We start from the raw sequence: 19,308 nt of genomic DNA on the forward strand, positions 1-19,308 counted from the left end.
TATACACCAGACACCAGTTATACATGGTGTATGTATACATACACTTTAATGCTATGCTTGTCAAGTTACCACACTTGTAGTCATATAGCTCACTTACTGTCGTATTAGTGTTCAACGTGTGTTTTTCACTCGTTAGTAACACTTTATGCCCGCAGTCAATTTATGACAATTTCTTAAACAGAGTTTTAATCAAAACTAAAATTCTTTGTCTTTAACACACCTTGCGCGCCGACTAAATTGAAATAAGACGATTGATTTTACGTCGTCTTAATAGTTTTTCTGATAATCAACATATGGTGATTGGCCTAATCTTCTGCAAATACTTCCCAATGTCTTTTTAATTTGCGGTAAATGACTTGTGGTATCTCCTCACCTGGGGAATAAGAACAAAAGTCGTCGCTACGAGTTAGGAAGTGAATCGATTTGAAATCTGTCCCGAATTAATAGACCGTTTAACTTTTAATTATTATTAAAATCTCGAAGAAAACTGCTTTGGCAAAAAAGTTTTCACGTCAGGTATATATAAAACTCTGTCTTTCGTTCATTGGTTTAGAATACATTTACGTCATACATGAATCCAATGACGTCAAGACCTGAAGTTAACGCTGGGAGCTCGGAAGGACATCCGTTGTTTGGTAAGTTGCTTTTAATAATAAATCAAGTTAGTGTTTCCTGTTTCAAAAATCCGCACACGTATGATGGGGTTCGTCAATTTTATTGCCCTATTCGAAATATTGGGTTAGTATATAAGCAGATTACATAAAGTATATAAGCAGATTATATAAATATAATTTTACATTCGTGGGGTATATACTCACAGCAAGAAATAACAGTTATTTTATTTTCCAGTCAACTCCAACTGCGGGATAAAGTTCCCTTTCCCCTTTGGCGGAACAGGACGAAGACGAAACAGAACAAGTTTTTCTCAGCATCAACTATTTATTCTTGAGAGCGCCTTCCAGATTACTCAATATCCCGACATCTTCTACCGAGATGCCCTGGCGTCACGGACTCTGCTCACCGAAGCACGTATTCAGGTATAAAAATGATCGAACGAGTCGTAATGTGCAATGTGATAAAATGTGTGATGTGTCCTAGCACGGATTCATAAAACTATTTTTTACAATTGAAGGACTCAAATAAATTATAGGGTGGGGGGAGATAGGACATCTTTAGCACATAATATCTAAATATCCTGATCGCGTTTTAAACAATTAACAATGGTCTGTAAGAGTCGTTGGGATATAGTTTTATAAATCTTTGAATGTTTCTTTTTTTAAAATGGTTTTACTATTAAATGGGATAAGAAAATAGAGTCAAAGGGTGTCCCATCTTCCCCCACCCTATATTGTATAACATGCCTTTGCGTTTAGGTTTGGTTTCAAAATCGAAGGGCGAAATATCGCAAACAACGAAGGAAACTAATTTCTGAAAATGAGACGGAAACCGAAGGAAGTAAGACGTTTGTTTCGCCAGAAACAAGATCATCATGCGTATCTTTACCTCACCGTACAAACTTGCCAAAAATAGAAGCACCTAGCAAACAAATGTCATCTGAATCTATTCTCGCCTTGAACCAGATATACAGTCAGTACGCTGTAGGTGTGGGCGGTCATACCAGCTCTCAAGTAATGCAAGAAAGTTCGACACCGCATGCCTGCTTCACAAACCCAGCAGTAGGCGGTTTAATGAACGCGATGCATCATCGCCACTTAACTCTTCTGAAAAGCAATAAATCTCACTCAAACGTAGTTTCTGAGTTGGCAAGCATCGCAGCAATGCGACATTGGGATGAGCCAAATGATACCCACCCAGCACTCATGCCCTATGCTCAACACTTCAACACATACTCTCAATGTGAAAAGGAATTTCCACGGTCAAGGCCAAACAGTCCCAGAACAGAAACAGACGGATCCGGAGAATTGCGAAACCGCGAAGACGGTTCGGATTCTAGAAAGAGCTCGGACGAAAGCGATCTGGAATAAAAGCTGGTCACATTTGTTTAACTTTAAATCGATATGAACATGGGGCTGTAGGCTACACTGTAGCGTGTATATATATTCAGTAAACAAACAGATATGTGATATTTTGCACTATTAAGCGAATTGTATTCAATACTTGTTGCATCAAAGTTGTCCACGCTTCTAACATGTCAGTTGATTACTGGTATACTTTTTAAATAATACAAAGGCATTTTTTCGAAAATTGTGTAGAAAGTATTTTGCGTGTATTGCAATTGAAGAAGAAATACGTCAAACTTTAACGTCACGAACTTTGGTCGTCACTTTTTGCTAGACCGCTCACCCCATTGATAACTTTTTTCTAACTTCTCTCATCGTTGTCATTTTATGGCAATGAATAAAACGAAATCAATAAACCTGTTAGTTACGATTACTTGCTCACATTACGCGCAGATAATACACCTAACCTTAGCCAAGAAATTGTTTAACTTTAATTTTTGGCCAATTTTTACTCTACGATGTTTTGGTTTTATGAAATCATCGATAAAACGGGTAAAAAAAGTTTTCGGTAAGATCCGACAAAAAGTTGTATCTACAAGTTAGTTGCCTTAACTTTCCCTGTTGGGAAGTTAAGGTAAGGTAGTGTAAGAAATCATTTAAATTCACTTGAGCTATACTTAATATTATGATGATATAACTGGACAATGATGAAGGCGGTGCAAATTAACTGCTCGCTGATGAAACAAAACGAAGAACGTACATTATTGATCGAATCGAGCGTGCAGTTTTAACAAAATGACTTGTGGATAGACGAGCAAGTTACGTTGAAACAAGTTTATCAGAACAGCAATAAACGTTTCCGATGTCTTCCTACTATTAAGGAGTTATTATGTTGCATTATTTTGCTACAGAACAAAAATGTATGATGGACTAATTGTATTATATGAAGTATTAAATTTAAAAGATATAATGCATTAATTTAATCAACAAATGAAATTATGGAACAGAATGAACTGAAATGAGCTTAAAAAACTGTCAGCATTGTATATTGGTCCTTTTGTGTTTGTTTTTTTGGTGTTAGTGGTTGAATGTTGTATATTCCTGGTTGTTATTGAGTGCCAAGTTTTATTTTGACCAACATAACTGAATCAAATCTACCTCATTTTTTTTATATTGTACAGTTTGTAAAATTATGTGAACTCAAACATGCATTTTAACACTAAACATTGCCGGGTAGGAAATATTACAAAACATCACATGCGTAAATATGCTAGTGGTAATATATGTAGCCTTAATTCGAAACTCAGAAAATTTGTTTTGAAATTTTTGCCATTTATTTACAGAAAATGCAATGTTTACGGTTAAGTGAGAGTTTGTTTTATTGTACTTAAAAAGTATGTTTTTTTTTGTGTTTTATTTGCCCATACCTCAGGATAATGATATGTCGTATACCTCATGTGTTCTTTGATAATATTACAAACCATACGTGCTTTTTCTCACATTTACAGTAACTTTAAAACATGTAATGTTGCACATTGAGTCATTAACACTATGCCGTGTATTCCGTGTTTTAAATAATTACCTTAAAATGTCAGACGTACAACATTTTGTTAATTGCCAAAACTTAAACAGTTAAACATCTTTACCTTTTTAGGCATACTCAACAGCTTTTCTATTAATGAACAAACTTGAATTTTCAATAAATTGTTGCACTGTTTAATCAAATACCTTGTATATAATGTAATCTTCTGTACATACATGTCTTAAAATTTTCAGATGGACATTGTATAGCAGTAAATGTTACATATTTTTCTGTGCTTAAACTGGTGCAAAGAGTGGAGGTTTAATCTCTGCAGTTAAAATGTCAGCACCAACAAGGAACAGACCATACAGAAAAGCGTCTGTAAGTTTTGTTGACTGTTTTAAAAAAAAGACATAAAAATACAAAAATTACAAACCATATTTTTTTCAGGAGTATTTAGGAACCACTGCAACCAATAAAGTTCAAGCGAAAACGTATGTCATAAAATGTATTACTGTATATTCTATTTTCAGCCAAAACGTAACTGTACAATATATTAATGTATGTTTATGCCTTTGCTTGGGCTGACAGTATAAAGAAAGTGTTCTGCATGGTTGCAATCACAAGTATAGTTTTTATTAATTATTTTGTTATAACTCGCCTAAAGTTTCCAGTTTAGCTTATGTTTCAAACCGTTGCATTTCAATTTATTCGAATTAATAGTATCTTCATTGCTATATACCAAGAAATTAAACTGTACATGTTGTGTCAAAATGTAGCATTTCAAAGATAAGAAATAACAAACTAATCTGTTGCAAACATTTCAGCAACTCATTCACTTCAAACAATGCAAGCGGGGATCATAATTCAGCCAATATCACAAGGAAGATTGAACAAATGTCAGCAGAGTTTGAACAAAAGAAGGAATATTTGCAAAATGAACTTGAAATTTCCCAAAGGAATTTATCAAAAAGCGAGGAACAAATTAAAAAGTAACTTAGTTTCCCTACTTTCCCATTATAAAAGTGGTGTTAATTAAAAATTTTTAGTGTGTTTTAACTTAATTAATTTCCGAAGTTTTTACAGTAATGGTGTAACAGTGTAACACATAATACTTTTCTATTCTTTACAGCCTTCAATCAAGCTATATTTCTTTGCAACAAAAGAATGCCAACTTAGAAGAGCAATTGCAAAAGGTAAGTACATTTAAACAATTGATTTGTATTCCAATAGTTCATGTCTTTGACTGATTAGTTTATTTCATGTATGCCTTAGTTAGTAAGCATTGGGATTGTGAAACCACCACATGTCATGTGTGTAAATGAGCATATAGTGCATCACATCATGCTGTGGCATAATGAACATTTTGGTTGTTTCAGATGAAATATTTTGAAAATGAGAATCAACTTCTAACCAGAGACGTTGATGATTTAGCCAACAAACTAACAGAGTCCAAGAATGCTCTGCGTAAAGCTCAAGAAGACAATGTTAGTAATATTCTCTGTTTTGCACTTTTTAACTATATTTTGGAAGTTTTTATAAACTATTCAGTTACATTCTCTTTGACAAAATGTTTTGTTGCCTTTAAATTGGAAACAGGAAAGATTAAGAAAAGATTGCAATGCAGCTGTTCAACTACTTAAATGTCATCCTTCCAATTACCAAGTTCCAAAGCAAGAAAAAGTAAGACTTCCTCATTATTTCAGTAAACTAGGAAACTTAAGTTATAGCACAGGCATCTTGTCGTCTTGCTATATATTATTGTGTATGGTGCCTTTGCATACAAAAGCCATGGGCCAGGTTTCAGGGCCCAGGGGTATAGTTTACCGCACTGGTCTGGGTTACATTTCCTTTGTATTTTTTTAAAAATTATATTTATTCCATATAACGTCTTTACATTGCACTATGTTTAATGCTATTTAACTATGTTATTGTTAATAATATGGCTATAAATCTGCTATTGCTACATAATATTACTTAACATTGCAGCTGCCTGTTGAAATCCAGGAAAAGGTGGAGAATTACAAAGTTCAAGTGCAAGACTACCATGAATACATCAACCCATATGATGATTCAGATAGCGACACGGATGAGGAAAAAACACCATCCAAACATCCATCTCTCATCCATTTAGATGACCAACCACAGCTTCCCAACCCATCAGTATGTTACAATACATCTTGTGTTAATGTTGTTGTGATGCATTTTGTTGATTAGTGTTATAAATTTTTGAGTGATGTTTTGTCACTTTATGTTAAGCATATGAATTCTTATGCTTTGCTGTGGTTATTTTTGCATGAATCATTCTGTGATAAAATACTCCCAGTAAAAGTATAAACCACATTAGACAAATGGTTTATTTTGCCCTTAAGCCATGAGCTGATAATCTTTTACTGCACAATCCTTTGTTGCTCGTCTAATCATCTTTGACACACCTTAATTTATGGAATATTAATATGTATTACTGTCCAAGCTTTTTATACCACAAGTAAATAACTGTATAGCATAAGGTATATACAGCTTCCACAAACCTAATAACTATAAACATTGTTTTTTTACAAGTCACCAATGCTCTCAGTCTTATGTTTTACCTCACTGTTCAGTTTTCATGTAGTCACCTCATAGTTTGTCAATTTTTTTTCACAAAACATTTCAGAATCCATCTGTTCCGTTTGAGTTGCTTGCCAATGTGCTTGAGAAGCCAGAGCATGTTTATCTTAACTTGGAACCATCAGATTACATTCGTGACCCCAAACTAACCTCGTTATATAAACCAGGACCAACCAACAAAGCTCTCGTCAAACCGGATTATGAAGGTTGTTTTATCATTTTTTGAGTTTGAGCTTTTGAACTTATTTCAAAATCTGTACGAAGAAAAATTAAAACTATTGTGTGTTTGTGTCTTATGTTTGCTGCATTGTGTTGGCTGCTGGCTGTTTACATAATAAGATATCATTATTCATTTTACAATTTGTTATGGTACTATTGTTTGTAGCATCCCATATTTTTAAAACTTCAATTACTCTTCCAGCATTGAAAGAACAAGAATCATCACCATGGCAACGAGCTCCTTCACACGATGTCACTGTTGCACAGAACGACGATATTGACGACTCTCCTGCCGGGGCCTACGGTGCGTATTCCGTTGGCAGAAAGCGTAACCAATACAAAACTGATGCAAGGCCTGTAAGTTCTCAACCACCCTCGCAACGAATTATTCCACCAAATAGTCCTGCTCGTAAAATACAACTCCCTCCACCAAAGCGAGCCTCGCCAAAGAACGCTGACCCACTAATTTCATTTACACAAGAGGTAAACCCCCAGCAGTCCCAAACTGAGTTGGAGCCCGCTGTCAATCAACTGCAACTCATAGATTTGAGTGACACCCCATCATCACCACAGCATTACTCACCCTTTGAAGCAACCACGCCAGTCACTCCAGGTTCAGACCCAAGTGTTTCAAGCAATAGTTCACCCAGCAAAGTTTCCCAACACTCAGACATATCTCATCTTCGTAACGAGAATGAATATTTTCCTACTTTTAGACGAAACAGCTTTGGCTGTGCACAAGAGTATGGTAACCTAATGAACTGAAAGACATTGTGTTTGTACAAACTACCTGAATACGTTTACAGTCAACAGAGTAGAAATATTACAATCAAGTTGTGGTTAAAATGTAGATGCAATTTATTCATTTTTGATTAATCTTATGTTTTTGATTTCATTTCAAACAAATCATTGCACATGCTGTAGGTTTTTGGTGGACTTTGCCAGTGTTCGTATAAATTACAGTTGAAATCTTTATGCCAGATTTATTACATTATTTTCATTGTGACATAAATGCACGTTGCAATTTTATTTTTTGTGATTTTGACAAATTAAAGCTGTAGATGAGCTTATTCATATATTATTTCATTCTACCTAATATATTCTTTACTTCACATAATAAATCCTAACTTGCCATATAGTATGTTGCTTTTATTAAAACTGTTACAGGGTATGTGCTCTCGTAAGAATTTATACTTTTTTTGCTCACGTTTTTAAACTCCCTGTTTAATATAAAAGTCAAAACCGCTTGAAATACGTTTAGAAACAGTGCTCGAAAAGTGAACATTTCCGTAAATTTTAGATGAAGACAAAACGTTGGTAAAAGTCATTTTACAATGATGCTACGGTTAAATAAAAAGACAGTTATAATCGCTTTTTCTGGTTTGTTGGCATTCTTGGTATTTTTTTCCATCTACATGGGCAAAGATATGACTCGTGTTCTACCGTCATCAATCCAAGGTAAAAAAATTGACGATTAGTTTTAACATAACGAAACGTGTTAGTTATTAAACAGAGATATATATTTTTTTGTTTCTTAGACACTACACCTGTGTTGTTGGCTGCTGCTCAATTGGATAAACTTTGGAACTATGTTTACACAATGCAGGTAAATAATGTAAGAGTGACCTGGCTGACTTCCATGTGTTAAACCTTATTTTATTTTTTTGCGTAATACAGCAACCTATATGTTAATTTTAGATTTTTTTGACATTATAAATTGTTCAAATAGTTTTAAACAGTTCAGTAACACATGTAATTAGATTATTTGTAATTTGTCTGTTTTATAAAGGGTGGGGTGTGACTTACTTTATTTTCTTCAGTATAAATGTACCAAGTCTGAATATCTTGGTGGCAAACCTGAAATGAGGATGGATGGTGCGTATGATTTATGTACTGAAGAGAAGTTCTGGCCCCTAAGTACAAACAAGGACTACAAGTGCCTCATGTATTCATTCGGGGTGGGGTTTGACTTTTCCTTTGATGATGAAATTGCAAAGAAAAAATGTGAAGTTCATTCATTTGACCCAAGTAAGTCTGGGGTTTACCACCTGTAAGTATCCAGGTAACAGCAGATTTTTTGCTCCAGTAAACCTAAGGTTTTTGAAATTAAAAAAGTACCAGTTTAAAATCCATTAAAACGAGATATTAAAACAGGCAATATGTGAAGAGGTCAGGGCAATATGCCGCAGCATTCCTTCCACACTCACATGGCTCACATTAACATTGCGTAACCAACCACAGGCATGACTTATGAAGACGGTTGGCATCGTGAATCTGGAGTTACTTTTCACAAGACTGGGATCTCAGATGTAGATCTTGATAAAGATAGCAATGGCTGGAAGATGCGAACTTTAAGTGAGACTGTGTGGATGTGTTGTTAAATGTTAAAATGCAAACATATTTTTAGGCCAAGATTTGGCTGATTCACAGTTTGTTTTTAATGGACGTTTTGACGATCTTTGTTAGGCTGCAATGAATAAGCACGGTCTCCAGAAATGTCAGATTTTTAAACCATAAATACTGTCTTTTAGGAGTTATCTATAATTATATATATAATTTGTTTATATTAAATAAAGTTATTATACATAAACCTTTATTTCAATACTCACAAACCTAATTTGCATATTTATAAAGCTAATCTGTTTGTATGTTTTAGAAACTATACTGCAAGAAATGCACCACAATGGACGCTATTTAGATTATTTAAAAGTGGACACCGATGCACCAGGAAACAGGGGAGGCTTTGAGGACGTGGTATGTAACATATTCATAGTTTTGTGCTGTTTTGTTTACACTGGATTTATAGTAGCAGGTAGTACTACACATTATTGAATGACTGCATTTTCGACTAAAAGGATTAGGTTTTATTGTAGATTAGGTACTAATATAAAAGACTGACTGTTATACAAATATAACTAATTTTAGTTTGTAACATGAATTTAACCACAAATTTCACTCAGCTTCTACAAGAGCTGTTAGATACTGGCCTTCACAAATGCGTTCGTCAATTTGCCATGGAAATCCACCTGGCTGGTCCTCTTACTAAGAAGAAGTGGGCAGATCGGGTTGACACGATATACCGACAACTTCTCCAACTCCGTGATCATGGTTGGAAAATTTACAACACCACAGACAACATACGTTGGGAACCAGATCTAAGTTATACTCAGCTGAAGGGCAAGCAGAAAATTTTATATAATGATGCAATTATATTGTGGGAAGTAGCAATGGTTAATACAGGGAAGGTAGAGCCTTGTCAGCCCAAGTAACTATGTACCAATCAAGATGGAATTGCTGTGTGGTAGACAATATTGCAATGCATTAGGTGGTTTTTAAGTTTGGACAAATCTTTGTTAATTTTTTTATGCAACATATTTAGAGAATATTTCATGTTGCACCTATTGCGTTAATGTTGATTTTACTTTATACAGATTTTTTTGTAAAATTTGGTTGCTTTTTTTAAACGTTTTTTCCACCATAGGCTTTGTAGTTGTGTGATTGAAAGAAGTTCGTTTGCACAAATATTGCTAATTGTTTTGTTTTTGTGTTCCTTACATGAACTTCGTACACACCATATTATCTTCAAGTTTTGTTACCTCAGTCATTAAACTGTTTTATGAACGATAAACATTTCCCAGCATTTAATTTCTTCAACTATTTGTGCATTTTGGGTCTATTAACCTTATCTTTTATACTATTTTGCGGTTTTCAGTATACTGTATTACAGTTGGCAACTTTCTGCGTTTTTCTGTACTGTTAATAAATTCTGGTTGGTGTCACATTACACAGGAAAAGTCTATTGAATCTACATTTTTATAAGTGCACATATTAAAGACCTGCTTCGTTTATAGGGATACTAATTATTAATAAGAGTTAAAATCAAGAGATGATCGTGTTTAACGTGGTCAACACTTTTTATTGTCGTAATGAGTTTCGGAAACACTGCAATTCAGATTTAGGGGAAAGTGAAAATGCGTTGTGTGACGTAGAACGAAAACCGAAATTTTAACTCCGTATTGTTGTTAATTTTATCTCTAAACTTAGTTCCGTAAATATCACATTGCAGGTTAACAACATGCATGAAATTTTTATATTTGTTAATATTAACAATATATATATAATATAAGATTAATATTTATCGAATTTTTTTTGCCTACAGGTTAAGATTGAGTTTTCGTCACATTTTGTAAAAAATCCCGATGTTTTAGGGTCAGTGTCAAGACGTCTTGTACAAGAAGAAACCTATCTATACAGAAATCGTCATATTCCAACACAATGCCTTCCAAGAAAAAGAAATATAACTCCAGATTTCCTCCTGTAAGTTGCTTATACAAGTTATACTAAGAAGTCTTTCAATATTTTATACAAGGCCAAGGGTGCTAGTGAAGAATCTTCCGTAACAACTGAGCTCTAACGTTTAGCCAAATCTTGAACAAAGGACAAAGCACCCATATATATTTTTATTAGATTGGTAAATTTCCTTTTTTTTTATTGAACAATTTTGGGGTTTACGGTTGAATATCTTAACATTATGTCATGATTTCCTGCCAGGCAAGGATTAAGAAAATAATGCAAACTGATGAAGAGATAGGGAAAGTTTCAGCTGCAGTTCCTGTTTTAATTTGTATCCTTTGTCGGTTTGTAATTAAAGAAAATTAAAATTATTGATAAGCAATTGTGTAAACATGCCAATACAGTGTATTTTGTATGTTTTGTAGATGGCTTTAAAACCAGTACTGGGATTAATCTTGTAAATCTGACCCTTATCCAGTGTTCGTAATAAAATAATTGCTAGGATTCTGTGCTAAAATATCCTATTTTAATTAAATAGAAGACTGATGATACCGTGTTAGGCAAAATATATATCTTTCATAGAATATCATGTCCTTTTTTTTGCCCGTTACGCACTTTATAGCTTTGTTTTCTTAACTCTTTGATTGAAAACCCTGCAGCGAAATGCTTGGAGATGTTTTTAGCCTCCATTTTACAACACACTGGCGAGGTAACGAAAGGAAAACACGCAAAAACCATGTCAACTTCCCATCTGTAAGTTAACTTTACCTAATGTTCTTCTGTTAATTTTTAATGTACCTTTTTTAAATCTACTTTATTTATTTACACAAGACATATTTGTTCAGGAGAGAATGCATACAGACAGTAAGTATGTTTGATTTCCTCAAAGATGTTGTAAACTCCATTCCTGAGACACAGAATGAAGAAGAAGGAATTGTACAACCAACCACAGAGGGGCAGGATGACAGTAAAGCTAGGTAGGCTGTTTGTCAGCTTGTGTTTTTTTTTGTTATGTTAACATTTTATTGTATCATTTTAAAGTATTTTTGTAAAATTATTGTTCTGTTTACTTTTCCTACTGGTTTGTTTGGGTTGTTTCTCTCTAACTTCTATATATATATTGTCAATGTCTTTATAAAGTTTAAGGTAATAACATGAAAACTTATGTCACAGGAGCAAGCCACAGCAAGGAGTTGCAAACAAAAGATTAAAACTCGTAAAATCTGAATCAGATCTTGAAATAGAGGTAAATGAAGTTATGTTCAAATATCCTGAACCTTTTATCTTTAATTTTTTTTTTGGTTGATAAGGTAGCTATAATGTTGGGTAATAAAAATATGACTACCTTTTGGGGTTCTAGGTTACATACCTAGGTCATAGCATATATTAAACTTTCAATACTTTAATACATAACATATAAATTAGGAATAAGACTCCAACAATACTGCTATTTGTTTGACCTTTTTTTAAATTCCGGTTTGAATTTTGAAACTTAAACTGCATTAACTGTTTACACTCCAGACTGATTCTGATGAAAAAGATGGGGAAATCAAAAAAGTTCATAACACTCACATTTCTCAAACTTCAATACAAACAAGTTTATCTGTTCAAGGGTGAGTTATATTTGTTGGTAATTTTAACTATAACAGACGTACAAGTTTAAGGACTAGAATTATAAGTTCATTTTTCATTAAACCTGACACAAAACAAATTCCACAAACCACTTTTATTCTGTTATTGTTTGGATATAGTAAACTAAATGAATTATTTTTTCAAAACTAAACTGCTGGATTAACAGGTCTTATTTCTATAAAGTAGCCATAAGTTGGCTTTGGATGAAACTAATTTGTCTGAAAGAAGCGACTTTTAACTTAAGGTCCGAGCTGAAAGAACGTCTGATGTTTTCTCTGTCATCTGTGTATGATTTATGTTTGTCTTCTATAAAGTAGATTATGGTTGTTGTTTAATTAGGGTATCTGCGCCTGTTGGAAATAAGTTCCATATTCCTCTTGAAAACGTTCTCACTACGGGAGCACACGTTGTGCAGCGAGTGTCAAGTGAGGATGAGTCACTTACAGGGAATCCCCCTCATATGATACCACAAAACCCAGTGGACATGACCTATCAAACGCTGAACACGATGCATAGACCAAAACCAAACCCTGGAGTTGCGGACCATAAGGAACCTCCGCACAAACCAAACAGTTTTGAGCCGCCACTCCACCCAGTGAGGCAACATTCGCAAAGTGATTACAGGCCAACTTACGGCAACGGTATCGCTTACCCTACAGAAGATACAAATCGAATCGTCGATTTTTCGTATCCTTACAACCCGATGTCTGAACACACAAGGGGGCTTGCCTCGTCCATCCATCCAGCGGGTGGCACCAACAAGTCAAGGTCACACCTCAGTGAACAGGATGATTATGACATCTGACATCTTGTGGCTGACGCTTTTAATCATTTTCCAGTATTTGTCAGATTAAGCAGTCCGCATGAATGGGCACAATCTTCGTATTTTTATTACAAATTGCTATTTCACTTCTGTTTTGTTGCAAATTTAGTTCATTACCAAATCGTATTTTCAATACATTGCTTGACACTCACTACTAATACTTGGTATTAATACTTGGTATTAGTAACACACATGACAACATACGTTCACATTTTTTGTTTTGGTATTAAATTGTAAATTTCATTGTTACATATTGTACCTGTGTATCGACAACCAAGCAGTTATTTTGTGTTTCTCTGCTATAAAAACATCAAATTAATGGCGGTTACAACTCTTCTGTGTGTGGATGAACATGTATGTCTGGTGTGTCAAAACACTCCTATGTTTTATAACTGGACAGTGAGCATAAGTTTCATTGGTTTCTTTACTGTACCTATACTATTTAGACCGGTAAATATAGCACAGCACAGTAGAGTGAGTAAATAGATTTACAACATAATGTCCCAGATTTACTAATCCTGTTTTAACAACGCTCTTTTAGAGTTGTCAGGATATGGTTAAATAATTCTGTAAATATTATCTGTTTGTATTAAATGAATGATAAATGAAAATCGCTCCATGGACCATCTTACCCCAATCTGATGTACGTATAGAATCAAAAGAAAGAAACCTAATCTCAATATAATGCTGCTACCAATACAACCTTTCAAAACACACCAGGTAAGTTGACATGTTGAACCTTTGGCGTTTAATAGAAAAATTCACGAACAAAACGAAAATGGCGAACAATTAATCAGGAACAGTATTTATAACTTAACACTTTTGTCGGCTTTCTTTCGTCTAAGGCGGCGCGATTGGGCTTCAAGTTCTCGCACTCTTTCCTCACATTTTTTACGGTGCTCACGAAGAGTTACCATTTTCCTGAGGCTCATCGGTCGGTTTTGCTTTCTTGTTGGCGAAGGGCGGGGTTGAAATCTTGGTTTCGTTACCGAGTTAGAGTTTAGGTCAATGCAGTTTCTGGCAGCGGTTCTGTTGTTTAGGTTTATGCTGCTTGAAAGGGGGCATTGTAGTCGGGAGTGAACTACTTGTGTTTGGGGTGACGGTGAAACTTTAACTGTGGTCTGTGGTTCCAGTCGTTTCTTGCATTGAGTTACTGGTCTTGTTGGTTTCGCACAAGGTTTTGATTTCGTGGACAAGGTTTCTTTTTTCGGCGTCGAAATTTGGAATTTCTGCCAGAACTTTAACAGCTCCCCTGACGTCACTGATTTCGATTTGGCCGGCGACATTTCCCTTACGGCTTGACTTAGTTTTACTCGTGGTGGAGTGCAGTTGAGCACAACGCTGGAGTGGCGCTCTGATATCTCCGGAACACGTAATCTTCTATTGAGTGTCGGGCAATCAACCTTCGCTAACCCGAGCGCATTCACAAGGTTCTTCTGGCTGTCTCGGGCACGAAACCACATGCTCATGCTTTGTTCAAAGGATCGTAGATCGGACACCGACTAAAAAAAGAAATAACTTGATTAACAAGTCGAAATCTCTACGTTTCTGACAGTTGATTCCGAACTTATTTTTCAGCGTCTCGACAGTCGGTTTATACGCGATTTAACTACTGATAAACCATGCAGTGATTTTGAATCGTCTGAAACACACAACCCTTTGCTTCTCTAAAATCAGTCACCATTCTGCTATTATGATTACTCTTATATGTGACTATATATATTAACACTCACCAGTCTCTTGAAATGGTCGACAGTGAACTTCATTCTTGAGAGCAGATAATTCAGTGTGGCAAGTATGAATACTGAAGCTAAGGTTGCTAGCAGCTGAGGAAAAAAATACGAATAATGACGTCATCATGGTACAAAGACAGTCAGGCGTTTTATCTGTGACAAGGATCACACGTCATCAGCTCGACTGGTTATACAATTAAAATCGATTCGCAGCGTAATGACCTACATAAACCCGCAGTGATAACACATTAGCTATGAATGGATTCACGCTGTGTTTGAATACATAACCCTAGTTCAACGTACAGACACGGCGACGGCGTACGATTATAATTCAAACTCGTAAAACGTTCCAACGCGTGTGCGCTATTCCATAAAATTTCTAACTTATAATCGCATTATAATTGAGCACATTTCAGTGCGCCGTTGTAACTGGTCGCTAATAACAAGCGTTGTTCTTATTTAAGGTCTTGGTATGTGTTCGCTACTGTGAACTCTGCTCGACTGATACTTCTGACTCTTCACAACCTGTTATATACACGCACCACAGTCAGTGTTAAATGTAACACATTTCATCCCTAGCGCCTCGCGCTCGTCCAACTTCTTTTCGCTTTTTCATGTCGGCGTTTGAAAGCGTCGGCGCTCGAGTTAGCAAATAAGGTCTTTCTTTTCACACTCGGCACCAGTCCAGGGTAGGAGAGATACTACAGACCAATAATCCGCACGAGTATCATCACCTTCGCTAAACAAGTTCTCTAATTCGGGGCATGAGACGCTGGCTACGGTTTTAGAGCGTCTTTTGTTTCAGGTGCGCCTTGCTTCGAAGGTTATTGAGATAACGCTGTGCACTAATCCACAAAACCTTTAAATCTACTAAACAAATGTAAATAGTTTAGAATGTCTCTTTTGCGTTTTGGCTTGCAACATTATTTTATTGTTACCAAAACATATGGACTACAATCACAACAAACATCGTAAGCCGCCGTTTATTAATCCATTTTTGATGATCAGTTTTCGTTCTAATTCACGAACTCAATTAATATAAATGTTTAAACCAAATAAGTCTACATTTTGCGTTGTTATGTAAAATTTATTCTCTTCGCAGTTTCAATTAATATAATCGTCGTAAATCATATATGCGACACCCAAAAGAAAATTTGTGTCAACCACAATATGAAAAAGGACGCATATAAGAACCTTATACACATTGCAAATCCATTATGGCCTGTTGTTTTTAAAGTTTTAATTGCTACATTATACGATACAAAACATACGCCCAAATGCGTATTGCTACGTACATGCCGACCTATTGCCAATATATTTAGCCAACTAAATGCATATCGTAAAGATTTAATAACATATCATATGGATTTGACGTATAGTTTCTTTTATATGTTACGTAACCCTTAGTACATAAGACTTCACTTTCAAAGACTGCTATGTTGTGTAGTTTAATTCTAGCTCCGTCATACTGAAATTTTATTTTCTAAACTAAACGAAGTTTTTCTTGTAAGATGGTGTGGCCTATTAACTTAGTTAAGAACATTATTGTAGTAATTGTGTTGCTATGTTATGTCAGCTCCACGTTGGGTAAGTTATACAACGTATTGTCTTGATTTTAATCAAACCTTAATTTATAGTACCTTTATAGCCTTAGATGAATACCTTCAGCTCATAATATTCACTATTTCCTAATCGCGTGTTTTTAACGATTACGGTTAAATAATTCTTTAAATATTCGTTGTTTACTACCAATTGGGGCGATAAAGAAAATGAAAATATGCCCCATCTTACTCTAACCCGCACATTGTATTAAATACGCAAGTTTATAATTAATGCATGCGTACATTTTTACTCTCTCTTTTTCCTACATACGCGTCGACTTGGGAACAGTTTAATAAACAAAATACAAACAATATTAAATTCATTTGTTTCTTCGCTAGCTATAACGGTAATCTAAATTACGGAACAACTCAAAACAACAGTAGTTAGAATTCGCCATCGATAAACGTATACTAATTTTTGTTTGCTATAAACTACCAGTATTCAACGCCATGCTTATACTAATGCTTGTGCGGCGAGCTGCAATTAAATCCATGCAACCTGCTATAACCTTTCACTCTAAGGATTAGCTTTTGATAAAGAGCAGAAAATCCGCAGTAACTCCCCTGTTATGCAGCTTAAACCGCTATATACGTAGATTGCGTTTCAACATTCGCGTAAATATGTTGAATTTCGGTTCCAAGGTAAAGTCTTATCGATCTTATTTGCCCGTTGTAAACAGTATGTCCTTCCATGAACTCTATATATCTCCATATAAACAAGACTGTCATATATCAATCCCAATATAGGAAAGCTCGCAACAAGCTTTATATCAATTGCTTTGATTAAAATTTCCATGTAAGCTGGACTTCCCGTATATGTGGCTTAATTAGAATTTAGGACGAGCCTTTAATCAAATATAAGCACTAACGTGTTTATTGAACTTATTTATATTTAAATTTCATAGCTTGTCGATTGCATAATACTCGGGCATACGACTGTGTATTTAAATATGTTTGGTATATAATCTCCATTACGAAATAATCCTAGTATTTTTTGTTCAGGTTGTCACATCCCAGGCCACACAAATAAGCGAGCCATAAGCCTAGCCGCATCGGTAGAAATGACCGACGTCCAAAAAATTCGAAACTTTTTCATCCCCTGCGTTAATGACGTGTTTGGTGACGCCAGCTTGGATTTTTCTGGAATCGTTAAGTTTATAACAGACCACTCGCTATGGTATGACGTCACACAGCGTCTGGAATGCGGGTGAATATATATATATAGGATCTACGTACGTGGGTTTTAATTAGATATTATATTAGTGTTTTATCCAATAAACAATAAAAAATGTTTATTTTCTGTTTGAATTACATCCAAATGTCGAATTTTTTAAAGGGCTGCTGTTTAAACGTCTGCGGCAAACATATTGTCTGTGGCGACAATGTATAAGAAATACAATTAAAATAAAAATAACGAAGATAATTAAACCTTCAGGGAAAACAACGATACTGTCGAATGTTGGAACGAACGTCTTGCTGATGTTTTGACCCGAGGTTCGAAAGAACTTGCTGTGGCACAGGAGTGTGTGGAGCGATATAAAGACTTTGTTAATAATGGAAAATGTAAGTAACCAATTATTTCTGGTACTGTGGGGTAAGATGGGACACTTTTAACACATATTATCAAACTAATCTGATTTTAAACAATCAACAACAGTCTGTGGGAGTCGTAAGGGTAATTTTCATTGTTCACTATCAAATGAAAGTTAGTTTCGGTCATTATAGGTAAACATTTATATACACGATCTACTTAAGAGACCTTTGCTAAAAACTTGATGGAACAGCATTTATCTCTGGTCTTAAGCGTCATCATTTGAAAGTTAATAAATGACATTTTCCGGATCTTTTAGCTTCAAAATATTTGCGTTTCTTTTACAGACAATCCTACCCCGTTGGTTTTTAATAAATTCGACCGAGTGAGGTCCGAAGATCTGTTGAACTGTCCCACTCGAACGCCACGAAAATTCGATCTTTGCGTGAATAACCAATTCGCCAAAGATGAGGTCGAGAATCCAATCGGAAATTTTGATTCTTTGATTGGATTTGTTCAAAGGAAGATGAAATGCAGGTTTTATACCAATTGTGCTCTACTTTTGTTATAAACGATATTCTGTGTTTTAAGTTATAAAAGATATACTGTGTTTTAAGTGACTTTTTTCACTTATGAAATGTAGCATGGTTTTATTGTTGTACCATATTTTAAGCCAAATGAAATAAAAATTGGTATACCAAATTAGATATTTATAATTATTACATTGGTTTTCACAAAACAAACGGTACACTGGATGTATATACTACCAATATGTTTCACTATACTTCAGTGACTGTGATTGTGGCGAGGTTCTACAAGCCGACAGTGACTTCGCATCGTTCTTCGTGGGCGAGGGACTACAATGCGACTCTTGTTGGTCAACTAGACTAGCAGCGTTGGTCAAAAGTCAATCGACTTTAAGTGAAACAACCAAAAAGTGCGCTGCAACTACCAACGACGAAGTTTTTTTGAAAGAGGAAAGAATGAGAGTATACTAGGTCATACTCTCGCTGTATCCGTAGGAGTGAGAGCAAGTAAAGAGCCCGAATGGCCGCTTCCATGTTTACATAGCTTATGACTCTTGTCAAATTTACACGAATATATATGCGAATTCGTACAGAGTAGGCTAGTATGCACTATACACATTCCATTTAATGCATATGTTTGTTTAAAAATTGTGTAGCGTTTAATTTGGTGGTGTTTTCACAAGAGCTGTTCTGTTTCTGTAGTGTTAATGTGTTGTCATACATTTGTTCGTTTGTCGAGCGTTTTGTATTATATTAAATACAAGTAAAGTTCGAAACATCCTGTCAGTACAAGTACTTTTGTTGCTTGAACATTGTGTTTAATTGTAACCCTCGCTTTTCGCTAGGACGTTTCAAA

General features: G+C 35.1%; 6 protein-coding genes across 9 annotated transcripts; 5 read left to right on the forward strand and 1 right to left on the reverse strand.

Moving 5' to 3' along the window:
- Positions 1–421: 421 nt before the first annotated feature.
- On the forward strand, positions 422–3,738 carry LOC149728927 (uncharacterized). The gene is made up of 3 exons (XM_089887870.1): positions 422–635; positions 850–1,037; positions 1,374–3,738. The coding sequence occupies exons 1-3, from the start codon at positions 572–574 to the stop codon at positions 1,983–1,985; spliced, it is 864 nt and encodes a 287-aa protein (XP_089743996.1). The 5' UTR covers positions 422–571; the 3' UTR covers positions 1,986–3,738.
- Positions 2,569–7,448, forward strand: LOC149728928 (uncharacterized). Its single transcript, XM_089887821.1, has 9 exons — positions 2,569–3,864; positions 3,934–3,977; positions 4,311–4,475; positions 4,616–4,679; positions 4,863–4,970; positions 5,083–5,166; positions 5,473–5,646; positions 6,140–6,299; positions 6,515–7,448. Exons 1-9 carry the CDS (start codon positions 3,823–3,825, stop codon positions 7,075–7,077), a joined length of 1,404 nt encoding a protein of 467 aa, XP_089743947.1. The 5' UTR covers positions 2,569–3,822; the 3' UTR covers positions 7,078–7,448.
- Positions 7,449–7,496: 48 nt separating this feature from the next.
- LOC149728929 (putative methyltransferase-like protein 24) lies at positions 7,497–10,096 on the forward strand. 2 transcript variants are annotated; one of them, XM_089887854.1, is made up of 6 exons: positions 7,497–7,770; positions 7,851–7,918; positions 8,133–8,340; positions 8,554–8,667; positions 8,969–9,066; positions 9,273–10,096. In XM_089887854.1, exons 1-6 carry the CDS (start codon positions 7,647–7,649, stop codon positions 9,579–9,581), a joined length of 921 nt encoding a protein of 306 aa, XP_089743980.1. In that variant the 5' UTR covers positions 7,497–7,646; the 3' UTR covers positions 9,582–10,096. The 2 variants fall into 2 exon arrangements, with proteins under 2 accessions (XP_089743980.1, XP_089743981.1); XM_089887855.1 differs by lacking the exon at positions 8,554–8,667.
- A 231-nt stretch (positions 10,097–10,327) lies between these two features.
- On the forward strand, positions 10,328–13,379 carry LOC149728930 (uncharacterized). 2 transcript variants are annotated; one of them, XM_089887851.1, is made up of 7 exons: positions 10,328–10,629; positions 10,864–10,936; positions 11,265–11,358; positions 11,451–11,582; positions 11,779–11,851; positions 12,127–12,218; positions 12,577–13,379. In XM_089887851.1, exons 1-7 carry the CDS (start codon positions 10,588–10,590, stop codon positions 13,040–13,042), a joined length of 972 nt encoding a protein of 323 aa, XP_089743977.1. In that variant the 5' UTR covers positions 10,328–10,587; the 3' UTR covers positions 13,043–13,379. The 2 variants fall into 2 exon arrangements, with proteins under 2 accessions (XP_089743977.1, XP_089743978.1); XM_089887852.1 differs by lacking the exon at positions 10,864–10,936 and having other exon boundaries at positions 10,445–10,629.
- A 180-nt stretch (positions 13,380–13,559) lies between these two features.
- Positions 13,560–19,247, forward strand: LOC149728931 (uncharacterized). 2 transcript variants are annotated; one of them, XM_089887873.1, is made up of 5 exons: positions 13,560–13,780; positions 17,397–17,601; positions 17,830–17,957; positions 18,273–18,462; positions 18,716–19,247. In XM_089887873.1, exons 2-5 carry the CDS (start codon positions 17,456–17,458, stop codon positions 18,921–18,923), a joined length of 672 nt encoding a protein of 223 aa, XP_089743999.1. In that variant the 5' UTR covers positions 13,560–13,780; positions 17,397–17,455; the 3' UTR covers positions 18,924–19,247. The 2 variants fall into 2 exon arrangements, with proteins under 2 accessions (XP_089743999.1, XP_089743998.1); XM_089887872.1 differs by lacking the exon at positions 13,560–13,780 and adding an exon at positions 15,510–16,380.
- On the reverse strand, positions 13,786–14,966 carry LOC149728932 (uncharacterized). The gene is made up of 2 exons (XM_089887882.1): positions 14,794–14,966; positions 13,786–14,562 (listed from the first exon to the last, which is right to left on the reverse strand). The coding sequence occupies exons 1-2, from the start codon at positions 14,824–14,826 to the stop codon at positions 13,867–13,869; spliced, it is 729 nt and encodes a 242-aa protein (XP_089744008.1). The 5' UTR covers positions 14,827–14,966; the 3' UTR covers positions 13,786–13,866.
- Positions 19,248–19,308: the final 61 nt, after the last annotated feature.

Source organism: Ciona robusta, chromosome 11, assembly GCF_009617815.1.
Source record: "Ciona robusta chromosome 11, ASM961781v2".
Classification (NCBI taxonomy): Eukaryota; Metazoa; Chordata; class Ascidiacea; order Phlebobranchia; family Cionidae; genus Ciona; species Ciona robusta.